Source organism: Pristiophorus japonicus, chromosome 14 (assembly GCF_044704955.1).
Source record: "Pristiophorus japonicus isolate sPriJap1 chromosome 14, sPriJap1.hap1, whole genome shotgun sequence".
NCBI lineage: Eukaryota > Metazoa > Chordata > Chondrichthyes > Pristiophoridae > Pristiophorus > Pristiophorus japonicus.
In genome coordinates, this window is record NC_091990.1 from 115,626,633 (window position 1) to 115,649,853 (window position 23,221).

At 46.5% G+C, this 23,221-nt stretch overlaps 1 protein-coding gene across 6 annotated transcripts in view; it reads right to left on the reverse strand.

The window, feature by feature from the left end:
• Nucleotides 1-23,221, reverse strand: part of LOC139280046 (doublecortin domain-containing protein 1-like) — a 761,217-nt gene that overhangs the window by 43,512 nt on the left and 694,484 nt on the right. For all 6 annotated transcript variants that reach the window (XM_070899504.1, XM_070899503.1, XM_070899506.1 and 3 more), the window contains 4 exons: nt 15,769-15,870; nt 14,722-14,858; nt 11,127-11,303; nt 1,913-2,063 (listed from right to left, as the gene is read on the reverse strand). In XM_070899504.1, the coding sequence (XP_070755605.1) occupies nt 1,913-2,063; nt 11,127-11,303; nt 14,722-14,858; nt 15,769-15,870 (567 nt within the window). The remainder of the gene's footprint in view (nt 1-1,912; nt 2,064-11,126; nt 11,304-14,721; nt 14,859-15,768; nt 15,871-23,221) is intronic.

The following is a 23,221-nucleotide window of genomic DNA, read 5'->3' on the forward strand; positions in this document are numbered from 1 at the left end:
AGCAAGCGGAAGTCAAGTACAAACAGCGGAAGGAGCATACAGCAACCCAAGCACCCCACCCACCCGTTCCTCCAACCACCGTCTGCCCCACCTGTGACAGAGACTGTAGATCCCCCATTGGACTCATCAGTCACCGTAGAATTCATTTTAGTGTGGAAACAAGTCATCCTCGACTCAAGGGTACTGCCTAAGAATTAGACTTTTTAAATAGAGTTGAGTAGCAAAGCTACATTGTGCGTGTACTGTAAAATGTGTTCCTTTAGCATTGTTTCTGTCAGCCTCCCATAATAATGAAGGATTAATTATGTGAGGTGGAGTTGTATTCAAAGAAACCTTATCTTTTTATGAAGCAAGGATGATAATAAGTTAAAACACCAATAATTGCTGCACCTCAGATTCTACCCTGTTGACTAGAGAAACAGATATGACTGTTGTGAGGGTCTGTTTATTTTGTAATGCAAACCCTATTCACAGTTTAGAGGAGAAGAGAGGGGAGTGGAGTGATTGACAAGAGAGGAAACGGGAAAGGAGAGGAAGAAAGGGGAGTGTAGGAGATGAGAGGAGAGAGGAGTGGAGAAGCAAGGAGAGGAAAGGAGAAAAGAGGAGAGGACAGGGGAGGGGAATGGAGGGGAGATGAGTGGAAAGGACAAGAAAATTGAAAAGAAAATGATTAAAAATAAAATGGCTTTTCTGTACAGTGCTGAAAATAAAAGAATCAAAAACTCAAGGCTAAATGTGAGTTTCAGGGCTGATTCTGTGCTCGCAGTGCGATATGACACAGTCATTGCATATTTGCAGTCTGTGCGCCCACGAATATCCACCACCATATGTGACCATCGCACCCAATTGGGAGCGCAGAATCAACCCTTGGGGGAGGATTTTCGGCTCCTCTCCACTCCACTTTTCGCCCCGGAGCAGCGGCAATGGCGGCGGTGAGGTCTTCTGGGCGGGTAGTCAACCTCCAGCACCCCGCAGCGATCCTCGGGTCCAGTTTAGCGCTGGGGTGGAGCAGCACCACCCGGAAGAGCTGCACGGGTGTGCAACGCCCTGGTTGCGACACCAGCGCGAGTTTTGACTCCCGCCCGACCCGTGCACCTTGCAGCGCACCCCGCGGTGACCGCCTGGGAAATCGGGCAGTCCAGCAATACCGACTGCAGAGAGGTAAGTAATGCCGTCCTAAGGTAAGTGTGATTGTTTTCTCCTTTATTTTTTTTTTTGCGATTTATGTTGTGATGGCGTGGGCAATGTTTTGGGAATGTTTTTGTGGTTCTTTTTTTAGACTATTTCCCCCCCTCTCTACAGACATCTCTCGGAGTGCTCCTGGCCCAGCTCTTTAGCTCGGGAGTTTGCCATGCTAACGCGTTAAGAGAGGTGTACAACGCCTCCCTTAGCGCTGCACACCCTGACTCAGGGCCCAGCTGCCCAAACTTACCTACTGAGGTGCAAACTATTCCCGGGAGCAAACTTTACCGCCCTGATGCCATTACCACCCCAAAAACATCAAAGCTGAAAATCCAGCCCCAAATCTCTAAAAACTGGAGTAAATTTTCAGCTTGTTCCACCGCCCTGGCATTGAATTGGCCAATCGACCGCCCATTATAGAAACAGCCCCGATCGACGTTTCCGTTGACTTAACATCTTCGGAAACATGAATCATTTGAATTAAAAGTGCATTATAACAAAAAAATAGTAATGATATGTCGGGCCATGTCATTCATCTGATTCATCGAGCCCTTCAAGTTTGAATGTGTGCACACAGGCTATTAATTAGTGCGCCAGACTACACAAAACAGGCTTCGTACTGCCTGCCAGGCTGATAAAGCCCATTAATCCGAGGGACGCTGTGGTATGTCAGCACTTTTAAAAAAATCTGCTCACTGGTATTCACTCAGGATGTCAAGTCAGTACCAACCTGTGCTAGTCATGAAAGGTTCACCCGGAGAGACACACACCAACATGTCTCGCTCGATTCTTTCCCACGAGGCGATCTGCTCTCCGTCAGGGCTGAAGAGGATCTTGGCTGCACAGCACATCTTAAGTCGAGCTGTGCAGTTCTCCAGCAGCTAAATCAGGGAGAGAGAGAATACGATTTTTATAACATGATACCATGGAGAAACGTATCAATGGCGATAAACAATATTGTTTATTGTTTAGAGGAACCTTGCTCTGTTTTTTTTCTATATTTCCCCAATGAGAAACTGCCGTTGGACAAAAGTTAAGAAAGAAAGGGGCTATAAATTGCGTGGCGCCCCATTTGGGGTGATAACTTTTACAGGAGCGCGAAAGTATCAGCGGGCGCTGTACAAGTGCGGTCAACGCGAACTTCCGGTTTAGCGCTCCAGGAAGGAAGTGCCACTTCCCTTGGAGCACTACAGTCGGCAGGAGGGGCGATAGCAATGCAGTGCTGCACAATGTCCCATGCAAAGCTGCTGGGATCGGAGGCTCCTTCCCTCCTTTAAAGGGAAGGGCTATCGCTGCAGGCTCTGAATTGAAATGATTTCCCTAATTGCTGATGGCAGCCACGATCAGCGGCGATCAGCTCCAAGCATTCGAACAGAGCGCAGAGCTGATCAATCGCAGCACAACAAAATGGTGATAAATTTACCAAAGGGCTCCAGACAAATGTTTATCTTACCCAAGCGGCATTACCTTTAAATACCGCTCCCCAAGCGGCCAGCCTCCTGCAGTTGCCGGTGTATTCACCCGCCAATGCTGCAGGGGATAGAACTGAAGTTTGGATCTGGCGCACTACCGGAGCGCTGCACAGCTGGATGGCGCCACGATCACACATGCCCCAGAATACCTGCAACAATATTCAAATGGGTACTCGGTGAAATTCCCCAGCATGTATGCCAGGATTGCCCCTTCTGTCCTGAATGTGGACAAGGGATAAACCATGCAACGAGATCTTAAAGGGAATGGGGTTTGTATATTTTTGTTGTGACGTTTAGTACTTTGTTACCCCTGTGGCACCTTCTCAGGGTCACTAGGAATGGGCAATAAATGCTGGCCTAGCCAATGACTCCTACAACAACAGCTCACATTTAAATAGCGCCTTTAACAAAGTAAAACATCTCAAGTTGCTTCACAGGAACGTTAGCAAACAAAATTTGACACCAAGCCATATAAGGAGATATTAGGGCAGGTGACCAAAAGTCAAAGAGGTAGGTTTTAAGGAGCGTCTTAAAGGAGGAACGAGAGGTGGAGAGGTTCAGGGATGGAATTCCAGAGGTTAGGGCCTAGGGCTACATCTGGAGATTGAATTTGTTTTTAAAGACAGCAGTAAAGTTAATAATGGGTGTTGGTTTGGAATATATAATTTCAAGGTTGAAGGAACACATACAGTGACATACATGTTCCCATGCAGTGTGCAACTATATTAATGACTTGGATGAAGGGACCAAGTGCAATGTAGCTAAATTTGCTGATGGCACAAAGATGAGTGGGAAAGCAAACTGTGAGGAGGACACAAAAAATCTACAGAGGGATATAGACAGGCTAAGTGAGTGGGCAAAAATCTGGCAGATGGAGTATAATGCGGGAAAATGTGAGGTTATCCACTTTGGCAGTAAAAATAGAAAAGCAAATTATTATTTCAATGTAGAAAAATTGCAAATTGTTGCAGTACAGAGGGAACTGGAGGTCCTTGGGCACGAAACACAAAAGTTAGTACGCAGGAACAACAAATAAACAGGAAGGCAAATGGAATGTTGGTCTTTATTGCAAGGGGGATAGAATATAAAAGCAGAGAAGTCCTGCTACAACTGTACAGGGTATTGGTGAGGCCACACCGAGAGTGCTGCGTACAGTTTTGTCTCCATATTTAAGGAAGGATATACTTGCATTGGAGATTGCTCAAAGAAGGTTCACTAGGTTAATTCCGGAGATGAGGGGGTTGACTTATGAAATAGGTTGAGTAGGTTGGGCCTATACACATTGGAGTTCAGAAGAATGAGAGGTGATCTTATCGAAACATATAAGATAATGAGGGGGCTCGTCACAGTGGATGCAGAAAGGATATTTCCACTCATAGGGGAAACTAAAACTAAGGGACATAGTCTCAGAATAAGGGGCTGCCCATTTAAAACTGAGATGAGGAGGAAATTCTTCTCTCAGAGGGTTGTAAATCTGTGGAATTCTCTGTCCCAGAGAGCTGTGGAGGCTGGGTCTTTGAATAGATTTAAGGCGGAGATAGACAGATTTTTGAGTGATAAGGGAGTAAAGGGTTATGGGGAGCGGGCTGGGAAGTGGAGCTGAGTCCATGATCAGATCAGCCATGATCTTATTGAGTGGCGGAGCAGGTTCGATGGGCCGAATGGCCTAATCCTGCTCCTATTTCTTATGTTCTAACTAGGTTTGTGTTACAATAATTTGATGCGTGATATCAGCATACCGAGGCTTTCAATTGTACATTGCAGCTTCATTGTGTGCCCTGCTGAAATTATGGGTATGCATGTTATATTATGAAAGAGTTTGTAAGGTTGTGTAAGGTTCTTGGCATGGGTGGGAAGGGCAACAGGCAACATTTTGTGGCACATAAACTTAGGCCAGCTACCCGGCAAATGGTACAGTTTAGTAGTCTCATCTTACCATGCACTTAAAGTACGCCATCTTCTACTACAACTGTTCCTAGTTCTGGCTATTAATTCGTTAGCACACTCAAATGTTATTGGCTCTGTGGTAGCATGCTTACCTCTAATTCACAAGCTTGTGGGTTCTAGTCCCACTAAAGGACGTGAACACATAATCCAAGCTGAAAATGTATAGCCACACAGATATCAAATAAGGAAGTCAGAAGAAACTTCTTTATCCAGAGAATGGTGAGAATGTGGAACTCGCTGCCACAGGGAGTGGTTGAAGCGAATAGTATAGATGCATTTAAGAGGCTACATATGCATATGAGGGAGAAGGGAATAGAGGGTTATGTTGATAGAGTTAATGAGGAAAGACAGGTGTAATGTATTTGTTTCATGGGTTCTTCGCTTAAGAATTCATAGCAATACATTACTATTAAGAACTAATTGGTTTATTAGCAAAGGTTTAACAATCGTGTAAAGTCCTGTCCCCTCAGTACAGATTCACATGAGGCATGTAGTGAAGTCAAGGTCACTCTGGACCTGCACCTTTATTTCACAGCTCTGGAATGCTGCACTTGCCTGAGACCTGTCCTTATATACCTGTCTCTTGCAAGTGCACCCCTGGTGGTAAGGTATGCTGGTGGTTACAGGTCATATCTTATTACAGTCATGTATAGCATGTTGGGATACAGTTATATATAATAATGTAAGATACATGACATCACCCTCCCCCAAGGTCTTATTGTCTTTATAGGTTCAGTCTCTCAGGTGGTCTACGCTCTCGCGTGCAGCGTCTGAGTTGCATTCAGTTGTTTGCCTTGGTGTCTGTTTTTCTTTGGGTGTGGTTGCTGGTATCTCGCCTGGGCTGTCTGTTTCGATTGGTGTGATTGTTGTTGACTTGACTGGGCTGTCTGTTGGGATTGCCCTTTCCTCAGGTTGTTCACTCTGTCTGTCCACCAGGTGTGGTGCGAGTTTTACATTGTAGTCTGCCTCTGGTTCCGCAGTGTTGTTGGTAAATCTGCTTTTGATTTGGTCTACATGCCTCCGGCAGGTTTTGTCATTGTCTGTTTGTACTACTAGTAGCCTGTTTCCTTCCTTGCCCGTTACTGTCCCTGCAAGCCATTTGGGACCCCTGCCATAGTTTAGTACAAACACTTTGTCCCCTATCTCATTCCATCTCCGCCTCGAATTTTTGTCATGGTACTCAGTCAGCTTACGGCGCTTTGCCTCAACGATTTCGTGCATGTCTGGGAGGATTAATGAGAGCCTTGTTTTTAAAGTCCTTTTCATCAACAGTTGCGCGGGGTGAATCCCAGTCAGTGAGTGCGGACGAGATCTGTATGCCAGCAGCAGTCGCGACAGGCGACTCTGCAGCGTGGAACCTTGGATTTTAAGCATGCCTTGTTTAATGATTTGCACTGCTCTCTCCACTTGGCCGTTGGAGGCCGGCTTGAATGGTGCCGTCTTGACGTGATTTATGCCATGGTCAAGTATAAAGTCTTGGAATTCTGCGCTGGTGAAGCACGGACCATTGTCACTGACCAATATGTCAGGGATTCCATGCATTGAAAACATGTTTGCGAGGCTCTCCACAGTGGTGGAGGTTGTGCTCGAGTTTAAAATGGTGCATTTGATCCACTTTGAAAATGCATCTACATCTACGAGGCACATTTTGCCCATGAATGGGCCCGCATAGTCTATGTGCACCCGCGACCACGGTTTGATAGGCCACGGCCAGGGGCTCAGTGGAGCCTCGCTGGGGGCATTGCTGAGTTGGGCACAAATGGTGCACCTTCGGACGCAGAGCTCCAAGTCCGCGTCAATACCAGGCCACCAGACGTGGGATCTGGCTATGGCCTTCATGAGAACGATCCCCGGGTGTTCGCGGTGGAGCTCCCGGACAAATGCCTCTCTGCCTTGCAGAGGCATGACTACTCGGCTGTCCCACATCAGGCAGTCTGCTTGTAGTGATAGCTCATGCATGCGCCTGTAAAAGTGTTTTAATTCCTCGGTGCAGGCATCGCGAGCCTCTGCCCAGTCACCGGTTAGGACACATCTTTTTACGAAGGATAACGTGGGGTAGCTGGCCGTCCAGGCTCTGATTTGGCGAACCTGTGGACTCAAAGGCATTGATTGCCATGACTATCTCACAGTCCTGTTCGTCAGACCCTTCCGTGGTCGTCAGGGGTAGCCTGCTGAGCGCGTCGGCACAGTTATCTGTGCCTGGTCTGTGCCTTATGGTATAGTCGTAGGACGCCAGCATGAGTGCCCACCGTTGAATTCACGCCGAGGCATTGGCGTTTATTGCCTTGCTCTCGGATAGGAGGGACGTGAGGGGCTTGTGGTCGGTTTCTAATGCGAACTTGGCCCCGAAAAGATATTGGTGCATCTTTTTGACACTGTACACGCACGCGAGCGCCTCCTTCTCTACCATTCCGTACCCGCGCTCTGCCCGCGAAAGTGACCTGGAGGCATAAGCTATGGGTTGTAATTTGCCCGCACTATTGACATGTTGCAAAACGCACCCGACCCCATACGCTGACGCATCGCATGTGAGAACTAGCTTTTTACCTGGATCAAAGAAAGTCAAAACACTGTTGGAACACTGAAGGTTGCGTGCCTTATTGAAGGCGCGTTCCTGGGCATCCCCCCAAAACTCAGCCTTCCTGAGTAGAACGTGGAGAGGCTCCAGCAGCGTGTTTAAGTTCTGCATAAAGTTCCCAAAGTAATTGAGTAGCCCGAGAAAGGCGCGCAGTTCTGAGACATTCCGGGGCCTGGGTGCCAGGCGAATTGCTTCTGTTTTGGACTCTGTTGGGCGGATTCCATCAGCAGCAAACCTTCTGCCCAAAAATTCAACCTCAGGTGCGAGAAACAGGCACTTGGATTTCTTGACTCATAGGCCTACCCGATCCAATCGCTTTAGTACTTCCTCCAAATTACGGAGATGGGAGTCGGTGTCCCTGCCCGTGATAAGTATGTCGTCTTGAAATACAACCGTCCCCGGGATGGACTTGAGCAGACTCTCCATGTTGCGCTGGAATATGGCAGCTGCCGACCTGATGCAGAATGGGCATCGATTGTACATGAAAAGGCCTCGATGTGTGTTGATGATGGTGAGTAGCTTGGATTCCTCGGTCAATTCTTGCGTCATATACGCAGATGTGAGGTCTAATTTTGAGAAAAGTTTACCTCCAGCCAATGTGGCAAATAAGTCCTCCACTCTGGGCAGCGGGTACTGGTCCTGTAGGGAGACTCTGTTTATGGTAGATTTGTAGTCCCCACAAATTCGTGCGGATCCATCAGGCTTCATGACTGGGACGATGGGACTTGCCCAATCGCTAAATTCCACAGAAGCCTGTCTAGTTCATGTTCAATCTTTTCCCTCATCACATAGGGTACAGCTCTGGCCTTGTGATGGACCGGTCTAGCATCCTGTGTGATGTAGATTTTGACTTTGGCCCCTTTGAAAGTTCCCACACCTGGCTGAAAGAGATGTTCAAATCGCTTTATAACTGTTGAGCAGGAGGTCCGTTCCTCTAATGACATGGCATGGACATCATCCCATTTCCAGTTTAGTTTTGCTAGCCAGCTTCTCCCCAGCAGTGCTGGGGGGTCTCCGCGGACAATCCACAGGGGAAGTCGGTTCACTGTCCCTTTGTGTGTGACAGAGAGCATGGCGCTGCCGAGGACTGGTACAATTTCTTTGGTATAGGTCCTTAGTTTGGTGTCGACCCTTGTGAGTTTTGGTCTGTCTCTTTTATGCGGCCACAGTTGTTCAAATTGTTGAGCCCCCATAATAGATTGACTCGCTCTCGTATCCAGCTCCATGTTGACAGATATCCCGTTGAGTCGTACCCTCATCATTATAGGAGGCGTCCTGTTGTAGGAGCAGCGGCCATTGATCATGTTGACCCGCTGTACACCGGTATCCCGGGTATTGTCCCCACCATCTTCTGGTCCGCTTTCCGACCCATCCGATTCGTATACCAGCCGAGCTGCCGTTTTTCTGCACATGCGGGCCAAATGCCCTGTATATTCACAATTTCTGCAAACAGCCTGCTGAAATCGACATCCCCTTGACGAGTGCTCACCCCCACACCTCCAGCACAGACCTATTCCATTGTTCAAAGAGTTCCCAAAGAATGAGCTGCGTCTGGCTGATCTCTCTTGAGCTTCTCTCAGTTTGTAGTTGATTGCTCGCATTGTGGGTTGATGAGGTGTGAACAGCCGTTTCTGTGGCCCTTGATGGCTTCTGCCTGCTGTCGAGAGCCTGTTCTCCCGGTTTTGTCTGTGTGTGGGGGTAGCAGCTTGTTTAGTGCTGTGAACTTCTTGTTCCAATATTTCGTTAGTTGTCATACCTGCATTGTAAATCAACCTCGTTTCTTCTTCCCCTACCAAGAATGTCTGTGCAACCAGTGCTGCTGGCTCTCAGGTCAGGTTCTTGGTCTCTATGAGCTTTCGGAATATGCCTGCGTGGCCTATTCCTTCAATGAAAAAGTCTCTCAGCATTTCTCTCCTCAGTTCATCGGAGAACTCACATAAACTAGCCAACCTCCGAAGTTCCACCACGAAGTCGGGTATGCTCTGGCCCACACAGCATCTGTAGTTGTAGAACCTGTATCTGGCCATGTGTAGGCTGCTCGCTGGCTTCAGGTGGTCTCTTACCAGTGTGCTCAATTCTTCAAACGACTTGATTGCTGGTTTCTCGGCTGCCAACAGATCCTTCATTAAAGCGTATGTTTTCGAGCCACAGCTGGTCAAGAGATGGGCTCTTCTCTTGTCTGCCTTATCGTCGCCTAACCAGTCTTTGGTTACAAAGCTTTGCTGGAGCCTTTCTATAAAGTCCTCCTAATTGTCTCCCACATTGTACTTTTCATCTGATCCGTTGTTCGCCATTCTGTGGATTCTGTAATCCCATCCTCATCGCCACTGTAAAGTCCTGTCCCCTCAGTACAGATTCACACAAGGCATGTAGTGAAGTCAAGGTCACTCTGGACCTGCATATTTATTTCACAGCTCTGGAATGCTGCACTTGCCTGAGACCTGTGCTTATATACCTGTCTCTTGCAAGTGCACCCCTGGTGGTAAGGTATGCTGGTGGTTACAGGTCATATCTTATTACAGTCATGTATAGCATGTTGGGATACAGTTATATATAATAATGTAAGATACATGACAAATCGCACTACACTTTACCAGTTCATCCACCAGACTCACAACCACCTGCCTCATCGTGGACCTCCCGAACCCAGCTGGCTGGGGTTTTATTGAGTCTTGTGAACATCACGTGACTGGCTCAGCCACTCAGAACTCAATAGCTCTACCAACCTCTGAGCATACTCATTCATTACAACAGGAAGAGGCTCGAGTGAAGCATAAACGCCGGCATAGACTGGTTAGCCCGAATGGCCTGTTTCTGTGCCATATATCCTTTGTAATCCTGTGGTACTGTACCTAGCACTGAGTCAGTGCCCCTCCTGCTGCCAGGTATGGTGCATGGCCATGCTCTGGGAAAAGTGCCAACAAAACAATCTTCCTCGCTCTCACCTCATGCAGCAGCACCTCTCTTTTGTCACCCATCAAACAGGGCCCACTTAGCCACACGCCCACATGTTTCGAGCCTCCATACTGGGTTTGCCTGGCACCTCTTCTCCCACTTCCCCCTCTTGTTTAAAGTCCATTTTGAACATTGATAAGCACTCATACAACTCCTGCCCTCATATACGGCCACTTGCCTTTAAGTGGCTGCATCCCTTTAAATGCAGTCCAGTGAGAGTTGGTAGCTCATCAGGTATTCCACCCATGCACTCCCCATCTGGGCTAATGTGAACCGTGGTTCAGTGGGTAGCACTCATGCCTCTGAGTCAGAAGGTTCTGGGCTCAAATCCCACTCGAGAGACTTGAGCACAAAAATCTAGGCTGACACTCCCAGTGTGGTGCTGAGGGAGTGCTGCACTGTTGGAGGTGCTGTCTTTCAGATGAGATGTTAAACTGAATTCCTGCCTTCCCTCTCAGATGGACGCAAAATATCCCATGGCACTATTTCAAAGAAGAGCAGGGAAGTTATCCCGGTGTCCTGAGGCCAATATTTATCCCTCAATCAACATTGCTAAAACAGATTATCGAGTCATTATCGCATTGTTGTTTGTGGGAGCTTGCTGTGCGCAAATTGGCTGCTGCGTTTCCCACATTACAACAGTGACTACATTCCAAAAAGTACTTCATTGGCTGTAAAATTTTGGGAAATCCCAAGGTTGTGAAAGGCGCTCTTTCAATGCAAGTCTTTCTTTTTACCAATAAGTTAAATGTGCTGATCATGTGAACTCGCATCTGGTGTGCGCTGTGCTCCAATCCCACTGGTACTACCCCGGGACCAGCTCATTTTCTCCCCAGTATCTTGTAATAAGGGCAGGGTGTATTTACGGTGGAATTGGGAGGGGCTGCTACTTGTTTGCACCAGTTCCCAGGACTGATTGATTGTTAACAGCAGAAGGGAAGCGGACACGGTCCCCGACGGGAAGCAGAGCCTCTCCTTCACCAACTGCTTACCTCAGGAATAGTCTTGCCCCAGGCGTAGGTCCCTTGGTCTGGGAAATCTCCGTTCAGATACGCCAGAACCCTCTTGACGTTTGGTTGACTGTAGAGAGGTCTTTGACTGGAGACCAACTTGCTGAGAACTGAAGGGCGTTCTTTCATGAGCAGAGCTTGCACTTCTGATAGATGCATCTAAAAGTTACAGATGGGAATTGATAGGTTAATAGGAGAGTCAGGACCACATAAAGGGTACACACGTGTACGATGACGGAGAATGAAGCAGGTAACTTCCCATCGCAATGTCCAAACTGACATCAGTGGGCTGGATTCTCCTCTTCACTACGGCATGGTGGCAAAGGAAAGAGCTGCACTTGTATAGCCTTTCAGGAGCACAGGATGCTCCAAAGCATGTTGCAGCTAATGAAGTCGCTATTAAATGAATGGCGGCAAACTGGACATTTCCACAGCTGTTTATAAGCCTTGCCCATTCCTTTCTGCCTCATCTAGAAGAGCCTGACCTAAGCGATTAAGAATTATTACAGCGTAGAGATGACTCTTGCTGATATTGGGGGGCAAACATATTCTTGTGACTCCCTCCGTTCATCACGTAACAACAACAGGTCAATCAATGGCTATGTTAAAATGACGGACAGAGAGGATTGTCACACCACTGATATTGCTACCAGTAGTTTCTCGGCTCAATTCTGTATTCAAACAATAAACTATGTTGCAAAAATACTTGAAAATAATGGGCCGTAAATTGCGGCCTCTCTGGGTATGTACAATGTGCGCACGTGCCCAAAGAGGCCCCGCAAGTTCTGGGTTTAGGCTTGCACAGCGCATGTGCCTAAATCCGGTACTTGCGACAAATCATATGAATGCGAAAGTAAAGGGCCTCCACGGGCAGAGAGTTGGGCTAATTGCCCAACTCATGCCCAGCGAATGTCCTTAAAACTCTTACGCCTGGTACCAGTAGGCATAAAGCCTGCTTTTACCAGCGTAAGCATTTTAAAAGATAGAAAAAATAAATTTTATGACTAATTTTTATATTAAAAACCCTACCCATTAAGGTAAGTTTATTTTTAACACTATTGAAACAAATTTAAAAAAAATTCAAAACATTAATTTTTTTTCTAATATGTTTAATTTCTATTCAATTTCTCTTAATTTTAAATAAGTGAGTTTTTTTTTATTTATGTAAAATGGTTTCTTTGTTTTTGGGGGTATTCCCATTCATAGTAATGGCAGCTCCGTACAACAAGACTGTGGAGTTACAAAACTTTGGGGCGTGGCCTACTCAAATTAACTTTTTTGACAGGCCTTGTGGACGGGACTATTTTCTGAATGAAGCCACAGGCTTCACGCACGCAGCGATCCTGGGCGGCGTGACGTCGCGCGCTGCCCGGGACTCTGCCGGTTCAAAACTGAATTCTGCATGTGCGCAAGGACCGTGGGTTGGTGCACGTCGTATTTGGTGGTCGAAAGCTGGCTTCCGCGGGAAGCCTTCGACCACAATTTATCCCTTTTAAAGATTTGCCTAACTTAGTTATGCTGAGGGGGCTCAGCTATAAGGAGTCAAGAGATGCCAGGTGTAATGTATGCATCTGTGAGCATGCTTGCAGGCTGGTAGAGCTGTTGAGTTGTGAGTGGCTTAGCCAATCACGTGATGTTCACAAGACTCAATAAAACCCCGGCCAGTTGGGTTCAGGGTGTCCACTATGAGGTATGCAGTTGTGAGCCAGGTGGATGAACTGGTAGTGTGTAGTGTGATTGTTAAATCTTTGCCAATAAACCAACTAGTTGTTGATAGCAATGTGTTGCTATAGATTCTTAAGCAAAGAACCCATGAAGCAAATATATGATAGGAAATGAAACAATTTTCCACCTTTATGCATTCCATTGTCAGCATCAAGCACTCAGGATCAAGGGACGCCTAGAGGGAGATAGATAGATTTCTGGAAACAAAAGGCATCAAGGGATATGGGGAAAAAGCGGGAATATGGTGTTGAGATAGAGGATCAGCCATGATCATATTGAATGGCGGTGCAGACTCGAAGGGCCAAATATCCTACTACTGCTCCTATTTTCTATGTTTCTATGACGTAAAGTTCCCTTTACACTGCCCCAACAAAAAGAGCCATTCCCAAACTTGGAAAAGCACTCAGTGCTGCACCAACGTGACATTTTCCATTTCTCCTTCCCTTTATGGCCTCTCTGTTTGAGACTGCCAATTTACTCACAGCTGTCCTGAATTATCGGCACTTTGCTGCTGCTCAAACTCACTTAATTTAGGATTTTTACCGTCACCTCGGAGCGAGGAGACCATCATTCCCATTAGTTTGGGCTGCATCTGAATCCTCATCCCTGAGATTTAATGGACAGCGTTCTCAACTACTCAGCAACCAATCATCCAAAAATAAGTGAATTTGCACATGATACTAATGGCAGGAAGGCTTCTGGCTGAACTTTATTTCTCTTTGGTAATCCTCATAAATTTCTGTGCATTCGAGAAGCCTTTATCGCCTCTCATAAGTGCACTTTATATTAGGGTGGAGAAGAAAAGCATTCCATTTATGTAACTGCCTTCCAAAATCTCTGAGAAATGATTCCAAGTAGCTCATGCAGTCTCATTGCAGTCTATTCTTACGTAGGTGAAAAGCACAGTAAGATCCCGCAAGCAGCAATGAATTGAATGAGCAGTTCCATCGATTTTATGTGTTGGTGTTGGTTGAAGGAATAATGTTGGCCAGGACTTCAGGACAGCTCCCAATGCTCCTTCAACTTCATGTTAGCCAGGACACCAGAAGAACCCCCAGCTAGCCATTAACTTCATCGTAGCCAGGACACCATGAGAACTCCCAACTAACCTTTAACTTCACGGTGCCCAGGACACCAGGAGAAACCCTGGCTCTCCTTAACTTTTATGAAATCTTGAATACCCACCTCAACAAGCCTTCAGTGTCAGTGTCAGCCGTGGCTCAGTTGGCAGCATATTCTAAGTCAGTAGGTTGTGGGTTCAAGCCCCACTTCAGAGACTTAAGCACAAAAAATCTAGGCTGACACTCCCAGTGCAGTTTGGAGGAAGTGCTGCACTGTCGGAGGGGCGGTCTTTCGGAGCCCCAGTCTGCTCTCTCAAGTGGATGTAAAATATCCCATGGCACTATTTCGAAGAAGAGCAGGGGAGTTATCCCCGGTGTCCTAGCCAATATTTATCCCTCAATCAACAAAAGAAAAAAAAACAGACTATCTGGTCATTATCACATTGCTGCTTGTGTACAAATTGGCTGCCGCTTTTCCCACATTACAACAGTGACTACACTTCAAAAGTACTTCATTGGCTGTAAAGCGCTTTGAGATGTCCAGTGGTCACGAAAGGTGCTACATATATCCAAGTCTTTCTTTCAAGCCAACCTATCACCCATCTCTCTTTAACATGTAATTTGAAGAACACACCTCTCCTCAGTCTAGACTACGTGCTCAAGTTCTGCAGTGTGGCTTAAACTCACGACCCTCTGATTCAGAGGCAAGTGTGCAACTGACTGAGTCTAAGTGCAACATTGTTGTGCTTCGTGTCTTGTACGGAGATGGAAGAAATGAATTTGCCGCCTACCTCCATGCTTTGCACGTCTTCCATGAGCTTCACCTCCTCTGGAGAAGGCTCTGTCCACCCACCTTCCACCATCACAGGCTGAATCGGACTCCTTGTGGGCACCATGCTGGCCGGCCCCATGGATCCCACTCGCCTCCCTGTGAAAAGCAACATTGGCAACTTCACCCTCTGCTTCTTTCTCGGGTAATCTACTCAGCTCAGATCCAAAAGTCGAAAAGGTCAAGAGTGAGAACGAGTTGGAGAGCCAACTGTGCTCAAGGCAGTCCGCGTTTGCACAGGGGGCCTTAGGGGTCCTCAAGGAGACGTGAAGGCCCCCTATTTGGAGACGGCAAGGGTATAACACCGGTTTCAGGCACGGGCCGTGGACACCTCCCTCTCTGCCTTCAATAATAAGGCGTACTTAATGAGCGCACCTGCCCTGCCCGCCATATTGGAGGCTTTGACGCTCATTTCGCGCCCGAAAAATAGGCACGCCGCCATTGAATTTCTAGCCCACAATCGCGTCAGTGAATGGGACTCAGGAAATCAATAATCTAATAGAGCTGAACTTTAGTCAGCTGTGTCAGCTCTAGCGCAGTGGGTAGCACATTTGCCTCTGTGTCAGCAGATTGTAGGTTCAGGTCCCACTCCAGAGATTTGATCACAAAATTCTAGGCTGACACTCCAGTGCAGTGCTGAGGGAGCGCTATACTGTCGGAGGTGCTGTCTTTCGGATGAGACGTTAAACTCAGGCTCCATCAGCCTGCTCAGGTGAATGTAAAAGATCCCATGGCACTATTTCAAAGATGAGCAGGGGGGTTATCCCTGGTGTCCTGGGCCAATATTTATCCCTAAATCAACATCACCAAAAAAAAGGTTATCTGGTCATTATCTGTTTGTGGGATCTTGCTGTGTGTAAGTTGGCTTCCCACATTACAACAGTGACTATACTTCAAAAAGTACTTCATTGGCTGTAAAGTACGTTGAGATGTCCGGTGGTCATGAAAGGCGCTATATATATGCATGTCTTTCTTTCTTAGTCTGCAACATCCTTCTCTGCTTCATTACCTTGAAGTTGACGCATTTTGTGTTTCATTTTATTGAGATCAGAGAGCACCTTTTCTTTCTGCAGCCAGTGCTTGCGCTGCAGTCTCAGTCTTTTGTTCAATTCTGAAATTAAAAGACAGCCATGGTTACCATTTTACTGATTACAGCTTTCCAGGCTGCGTCGATCGAGCCATTTATAAATTGCTCATACACTGGAGGTGTCTTAAGATTAATGCTAACTTGGCAGAGAAACTGCTGATTCGGAGGAGGTTTCGATGTTATCAGATCTCCAAAGGACCTTGACTGTAATAATAGAGAAGTTGATGCAAATGCACTCTTCTGCCCCGAGGGGTGTAGTTCTCAGTTTGTTAGTGTTGGCGCAAAAAGGGACGAAGGGAAAAAGTCTGTGTCGACTTTTATTGAGAATGTCTGGGAGAATATGATAGCGTGTGTGAGAGAGTGGATGAGAGAAATTGAGAGTGTGTGAAAGTATGTGTGAGAGAGTCTGTGAGAGTGAGCATAATTGTGAGTGTGACAGAATATGGCAGTGAGTGTGTGAGTATGATATGTGTGTGCATGTGTGCGAGAGTGTGTGTGAGTGTGCTAGAGTCTGTGAGAGCGAGCATAAGTGTCCGTGTGATAGAATACGCCAGTGAGAATGATGTGTGTGTGAGAGAATATATGTGTGAGTGTGTGAGAAAAAACTTGCGTGTGTGTGTAACAAAGTGTCTGTGAGAGAGAGTGTGTGCGAGAATGTGTGTGAGAAAGAATGGGAGAGAGTGTGTGTGAGAGTATGTATGAGAGACAGAGAGGGAGAGTTTGTGAGAGTGAGTGTGAGAGTGTGTGTAAGAGAAAGAAAGTGTGTGAGAATGTGTGAAAAAGTATGTGTGAGAGTGTGAGAAAGAGAAAGTGTGTGACAGTGTGCGAAAGAGTGTGTGGGAATGTGTGTGGGAGAGTGTGAGAGAGTGTGAGAGAGAGACAGAGTGTGAAAGTGCATGTGAGAATGTATGTATGAGAGAGAGTGTGTGAAAGAATGTGTGTGAGAGCGTATGTGAGAGTATGTGTGAGAATGTACATAAGAACATAAGAAATAGGAGCAGGAGTAGGCCATTTGGCCCCTCGAGCCTACTCCGCCATTTAATACGATTATGTCTGATCTGATCTTGGGCTCAGCTCCACTTTCCTACCCGCTCCCCATAACCCTTCACTCCCTTATTGCTCAAAAATCTGTCTATCTCCACCTTACCTTGGGAGCCTTTTATCAACAAAGACAGACATTGATGCGGAGATTCAACACCGCCTTCAGTGTGCCAGTGCAGCCTTTGGCCACCTGAGGAAAAGAGTGTTCGAAGACCAGGCCCTCAAATCTGCCACCAAGCTCATGGTCTACAGGGCTGTAGTAATACCCGCCCTCTTGTATGGATCAGAGGCATGGATGATGTACAAAAGACACCTCAAGTCGCTGGAGATATATCACCAACGATGTCTCTGCAAGATCCTGCAAATCCCCTGGGAGGACAGGCGCATCAACATCAGTGTCCTCGCCCAGGCTAACATCCCCAGCATTGAAGCACTGACCACACTCGATCAGCTTTGCTGGGCAGGCCACATAGTTCGCATGCCAGACACGAGGCTCCCTAAGCAATTGCTCTATGTAGAGCTCCTTCATGGCAAACGAGCCAAAGGTGGGCAGCAGAAATGTTACAAGGACACCCTCAAAGCCTCCCTGGTAAAGTGCGACATCATCACTGACACCTGGGAGTCCCTGGCCGAAGACCGCCCTAGGTGGAGAAAGTGCATCCGGGAGGGCATTAAGCTCTTCGAATCTCAACACCACGAGCGTGAAGAGGTCAGGTGCAGGCAGCAGCAGGAGTGTGCGGCAAATCAGTCCCACCACCCCCTTCCCCCGACGAAGGTGTGTCCCACCTGTGGCAGGGTCTGTGGCTCTCGCATTGGACTGTTCAGCCACCAAAGGACTCACTTTAGGAGTGGAAGCAAGTCCTCCCCAATCCCGAGGGATGGCCTATGATGATGATGATGAAATATATTCAACGACCCAGCATCCACAGCTCTCTAGGCAGAGAATGCCACAGATTTACGACCCTCTGAGAGAAGAAATTTCTCCTCATCTTAGTTCTAAATGGGCGAGCCTTTATTCTGAAACTATGCCCCCTAGTTCTAGATTCTCCCACGAAGGGAAAAATCCTCTCTGCATCTACCTTGTCGAACCCCCTCAGTACCTTATATGTTTCAATAAGATCACTTCTCATTCTTCTATACTCCAATGAGTATAGGCCCAAACTGTTCAACCTTTCTTCATAAGGAGACCAAAACTGTACGCAGTACCCCAGGTATGGCCTCACCAATACCCGGTACAGTTGTAGCAGGACTTCCCTGCTTTTATACTCCATCCCCTTTATTTTAAAGGCCAACATTCCATTTGTCTTCCTGATTACTTGCTGTACCTGCATACTAAATTTTTGTGTTTCATACACAAGGACCCCCAGGTCCCTCTGCACTGCAGCATTTTGTAATTTCTCTCCATTTAAATAATAATTTGATTTTTTATTTTTCCTACCAAAGTGGATAACTTCACACTTCCCCACATTATACTCCATCTGCCAAATGTTTGCCCACTCACTTAGTCTGTCTATATCACTTTGCAGATTTTTTGTGTCCTCCTCACAAGTTGCTTTCCTACCTATCTTTGTATCATCAGCAAACTTGGCTACATTACAATCGGTCCCTTCGTCCAAGTCATTAATATAGATTGTGAATAGTTGAGGTCCCAGCACCGTTCTCTGTGGCACCCCACTAGTTACGGTTTGCCAACCGGAAAATGACTCATTTATCACAACTCTCTGTTTTATGTTAGTTAGCCAATCCACTATCCATGTATTTGTGAGAGAGTGTGTGAGAGTGCATGTGAGAATGTATGTGTGAGAGACACTATATGAAAGAGTGTGTGTGAGAGTGTATGTGAGAGTGTGTGTGTGAGAGAGTGTGTGTAAGAGAATGTGTGAAAGTGTGTGTATGGAAGTGTGTGCGAGAGCATGTGTGAGAATGTATGTGTGAGAGAGGAGTGTGTGTTAAACAGAGAAGGGTTTTGTCTGCCGATTGCGAAAGGTTGCACCCGACACCATCACACTGATAAGGTGTCTATATTGTTGATTACTGTTCTAAAGAAAAGCTAGAGGTTACAGATAGCCTCGGTGCTACAAAGATCATCCTCCTATTACTATATTTATAAATTTAGTGTAAACCATCAGAATCTGAAGTGGTTCATCATAGAGTACAGTTCGGTCCATACAGTCGGGCTTTCTTTGAACTTCATGCTCTCAGTTACTTCAAATCTCCATAACTGGCAAAGATGTTTTCAGTAGGGTGTGTGCAGCATGATTGTGTGAGAGCCCCAATCAAAAAGATACAGAAGTGTAACTACTTTCAGGAAAGTACATGTTTTTTTGCATTTACAGATGTGCTCTGAACAGCTGGCATTGAAAATATTCACTAAGCTGAAATAATTCACCAATTTTATGTGCGCAGCACTGAAATGAGATGTTGCTTTGAGAAAATCCTCGATGACACAAAGTCAATTAATAAATAAGGGTCTTCTGACACGTCAGCTGTGGCTCAGTGGGTATCACTCTCGCCTCCGAGTCAGAAGGTTGTGGGTTCAAGTCCCACTCCAGGGACGTATGCACAAAAAAATTCCAGGCTGAAACTCCCAGTGCAGTGCTGAGGGAATGCTGCACCGTCAGAGGGGCTGTCTTTCGGATGAGACGTTAAATCGAGGTTCCGTCTGCTCTCTCAGGTTCCATGGCGCTATTTTGAAGAAGAGCAGGGCAGTTATCCCTGGTGTCCTGCCCAATATTTATCCCTCAATCAACATAACAAAAAAAACAGATTATTGGTCAGTAGCATATTGCTGTTTGAGGGAGTTTGCTTGTGTGCATTCAAATTCTTGGGGCATTGGAACCGGTTCTGGGGGAGGTGGGACCAGTACAAACCGGACGGTCTGCACCTGGGCAGGTCCGGAACCAATGTCCTAGGGGGAGTGTTTGCTAGTGCTGTTGGGGAGGAGTTAAACTAATATTGCAGGGGGATGGGAACCTATACAGGGAGACAGAGGGAGACAAAAATGAGGCAAAAGCAAAAGACAGAAAGGAGATGAGGAAAAGTGGAGGGCAGAGAAACCCAAGGCAAAGAACAAAAAGGGCCACTGTACAGCAAAATTCTAGAAGGACAAAGGGTGTTAAAAAAGCAAGCCTGAAGGCTTTGTGTCTTAATGCAAGGAGTATCCGCAATAAGGTGGATGAATTAACTGTGCAAATAGATGTTAACAAATATGATGTGATTGGGATTACGGAGACGTGGCTCCAGGATGATCAGGGCTGGGAACTCAACATCCAGGGGTATTCAACATTCAGGAAGGATAGAATAAAAGGAAAAGGAGGTGGGGTAGCATTGCTGGTTAAAGAGGAGATTAATGCAATAGTTAGGAAAGACATTAGCTTGGATGATGTGGAATCTATATGGGTAGAGCTGCAGAACACTAAAGGGCAAAAAACGTTAGTGGGAGTTGTGTACAGACCTCCAAACAGTAGTAGTGATGTTGGGGAGGGCATCAAACAGGAAATTAGGAGTGCATGCAATAAAGGTGCAGCAGTTATAATGGGTGACTTTAATATGCACATAGATTGGGCTAGCCAAACTGGAAGCAATACGGTGGAGGAGGATTTCCTGGAATGCATAAGGGATGGTTTTCTAGACCAATATGTCGAGGAACCAACTAGGGGGGAGGCCATCTTAGACTGGGTGTTGTGTAATGAGAGAGGATTAATTAGCAATCTCATTGTGCGAGGCCCCTTGGGGAAGAGTGACCATAATATGGTGGAATTCTGCATTAGGATGGAGAATGAAACAGTTAATTCAGAGACCATGGTCCAGAACTTAAAGAAGGGTAACTTTGAAGGTATGAGGCATGAATTGGCTAAGATAGATTGGCTAATGATACTTAAGGGGTTGACTGTGGATGGGCAATGGCAGACATTTAGAGACCGCATGGATGAATTACAACAATTGTACATTCCTGTCTGGCGTAAAAATAAAAAAGGGAAGGTGGCTCAACCGTGGCTATCTAGGGAAATCAGCGATAGTATTAAAGCCAAGGAAATGGCATACAAATTGGCCAGAAATAGCAGCGAACCTGGGGACTGGGAGAAATTTAGAACTCAGCAGAGGAGTACAAAGGGTTTGATTAGGGCAGGGAAAATGGAGTACGAGAAGAAGCTTGCAGGGAACATTAAGGCGGATTGCAAAAGTTTCTATAGGTATGTAAAGAGAAAAAGGTTAGTAAAGACAAACGTAGGTCCCCTGCAGTCAGAATCAGGGGAAGTCATAACGGGGAACAAAGAAATGGCAGACCAATTGAACAAGTACTTTGGTTCAGTATTCACTAAGGAGGACACAAACAACCTTCCGGATATAAAAGTGGTCAGAGGGTCTATTAAGGAGGAGGAACTGAGGGAAATCTTTATTAGTCGGGAAATTGTGTTGGGGAAATTGATGGGATTGAAGGCCGATAAATCCCCAGGGCCTGATGGACTGCATCCCAGAGTACTTAAGGAGGTGGCCTTGGAAATAGCGGATGCATTGACAGTCATTTTCCAACATTCCATTGACTCTGGATCAGTTCCTATCGAGTGGAGGGTAGTCAATGTAACCCCACTTTTTAAAAAAGGAGGGAGAGAGAAAGCAGGGAATTATAGACCGGTCAGCCTCAGTAGTGGGTAAAATGATGGAATCAATTATTAAGGATGTCATAGCAGCGCATTTGGAAAATGGTGACATGATAGGTCCAAGTCAGCATGGATTTGTGAAAGGGAGATCATGCTTGACAAATCTTCTGGAATTTTTTGAGGATGTTTCCAATAAAGTGGACAAAGGAGTACCAGTTGATGTGGTATATTTGGACTTTCAGAAGGCTTTCGACAAGGTCCCACACAGGAGATTAATGTGCAAAGTTAAAGCACATGGGATTGGGGGTAGTGTGCTGACGTGGATTGAGAACTGGTTGTCAGACAGGAAGCAAAGAGTAGGAGTAAATGGGTACTTTTCGGAATGGCAGGCAGTGACTAGTGGGGTACCGCAGGGTTCTGTGCTGGGGCCCCAGCTGTTTACATTGTACATTAATGATTTAGACAAGGGGATTAAATGTAGTATCTCCAAATTTGCGGATGACACTAAGTTGGGTGGCAGTGTGAGCTGCAAGGAGGATGCTATGAGGCTACAGAGTGACTTGGATAGGTTAGGTGAGTGGGCAAATGCGTGGCAGATGAAGTATAATGTGGATAAATGTGAGGTTATCCACTTTGGTGGTAAAAACAGAGAGACAGACTATTATCTGAATGGTGACAGATTTGGAAAAGGGGAGGTGCAACGAGACCTGGGTGTCATGGTACATCAGTCATTGAAGGTTGGCATGCAGGTACAGCAGGCGGTTAAGAAAGCAAATGGCATGTTGGCCTTCATAGCGAGGGGATTTGAGTACAGGGGCAGGGAGGTGTTGCTACAGTTGTACAGGGCCTTGGTGAGGCCACACCTGGAGTATTGTGTACATTTTTGGTCTCCTAACTTGAGGAAGGACATTCTTGCTATTGAGGGAGTGCAGCGAAGATTCACCAGACTGATTCCCGGGATGATGGGACTGACCTATCAAGAAAGACTGGATCAACTGGGCTTGTATTCACTGGAGTTCAGAAGAGTGAGAGGGGACCTCATAGAAACGTTTAAAATTCTGACGGGTTTGGACAGGTTGGATGCAGGAAGAATGTTCCCAATGTTGGGGAAGTCCAGAACCAGGGGTCACAGTCTAAGGATAAGGGGTAAGCCATTTAGGACCGAGATAAGGAGAAACTTCTTCACCCAGAGAGTGGTGAACCTGTGGAATTCTCTACCACAGAAAGTAGTTGAGGCCAATTCACTAAATATATTCAAAAGGGAGTTAGATGAAGTCCTTACTACTCGGGGGATCAAGGGGTATGGCGTGAAAGCAGGAAGTGGGTACTGAAGTTTCATGTTCAGCCATGAACTCATTGAATGGCGGTGCAGGCTAGAAGGGCTGAATGGCCTGCTCCTGCACCTATTTTCTATGTTTCTATGTTTCTATGTGCAAATTGGCTCAGTTTAACGTCTCATCTGAAAGATGGCACTTCCGACAGTGCAGCACTCCCTCAGCACTGCACTGGAGTGTCAGCCTGGATTTAAGTGCTCAAGTTCTCCGGGAGTGGGACTTGGAACCCACAATCTTCTGACTCAGAGGTGAATGTGCTACCCACTGAGCCACAGCTGACATAAGGAAATAAGAGCAGGAGTGGTCCATTCGGCCCCTCGAGCCTGCTCCGCCATTCAATAAGATCAAGGCTGATCATCGTCAACTCCACCTTCCCACCCGATCCTGATATCCCTTGAC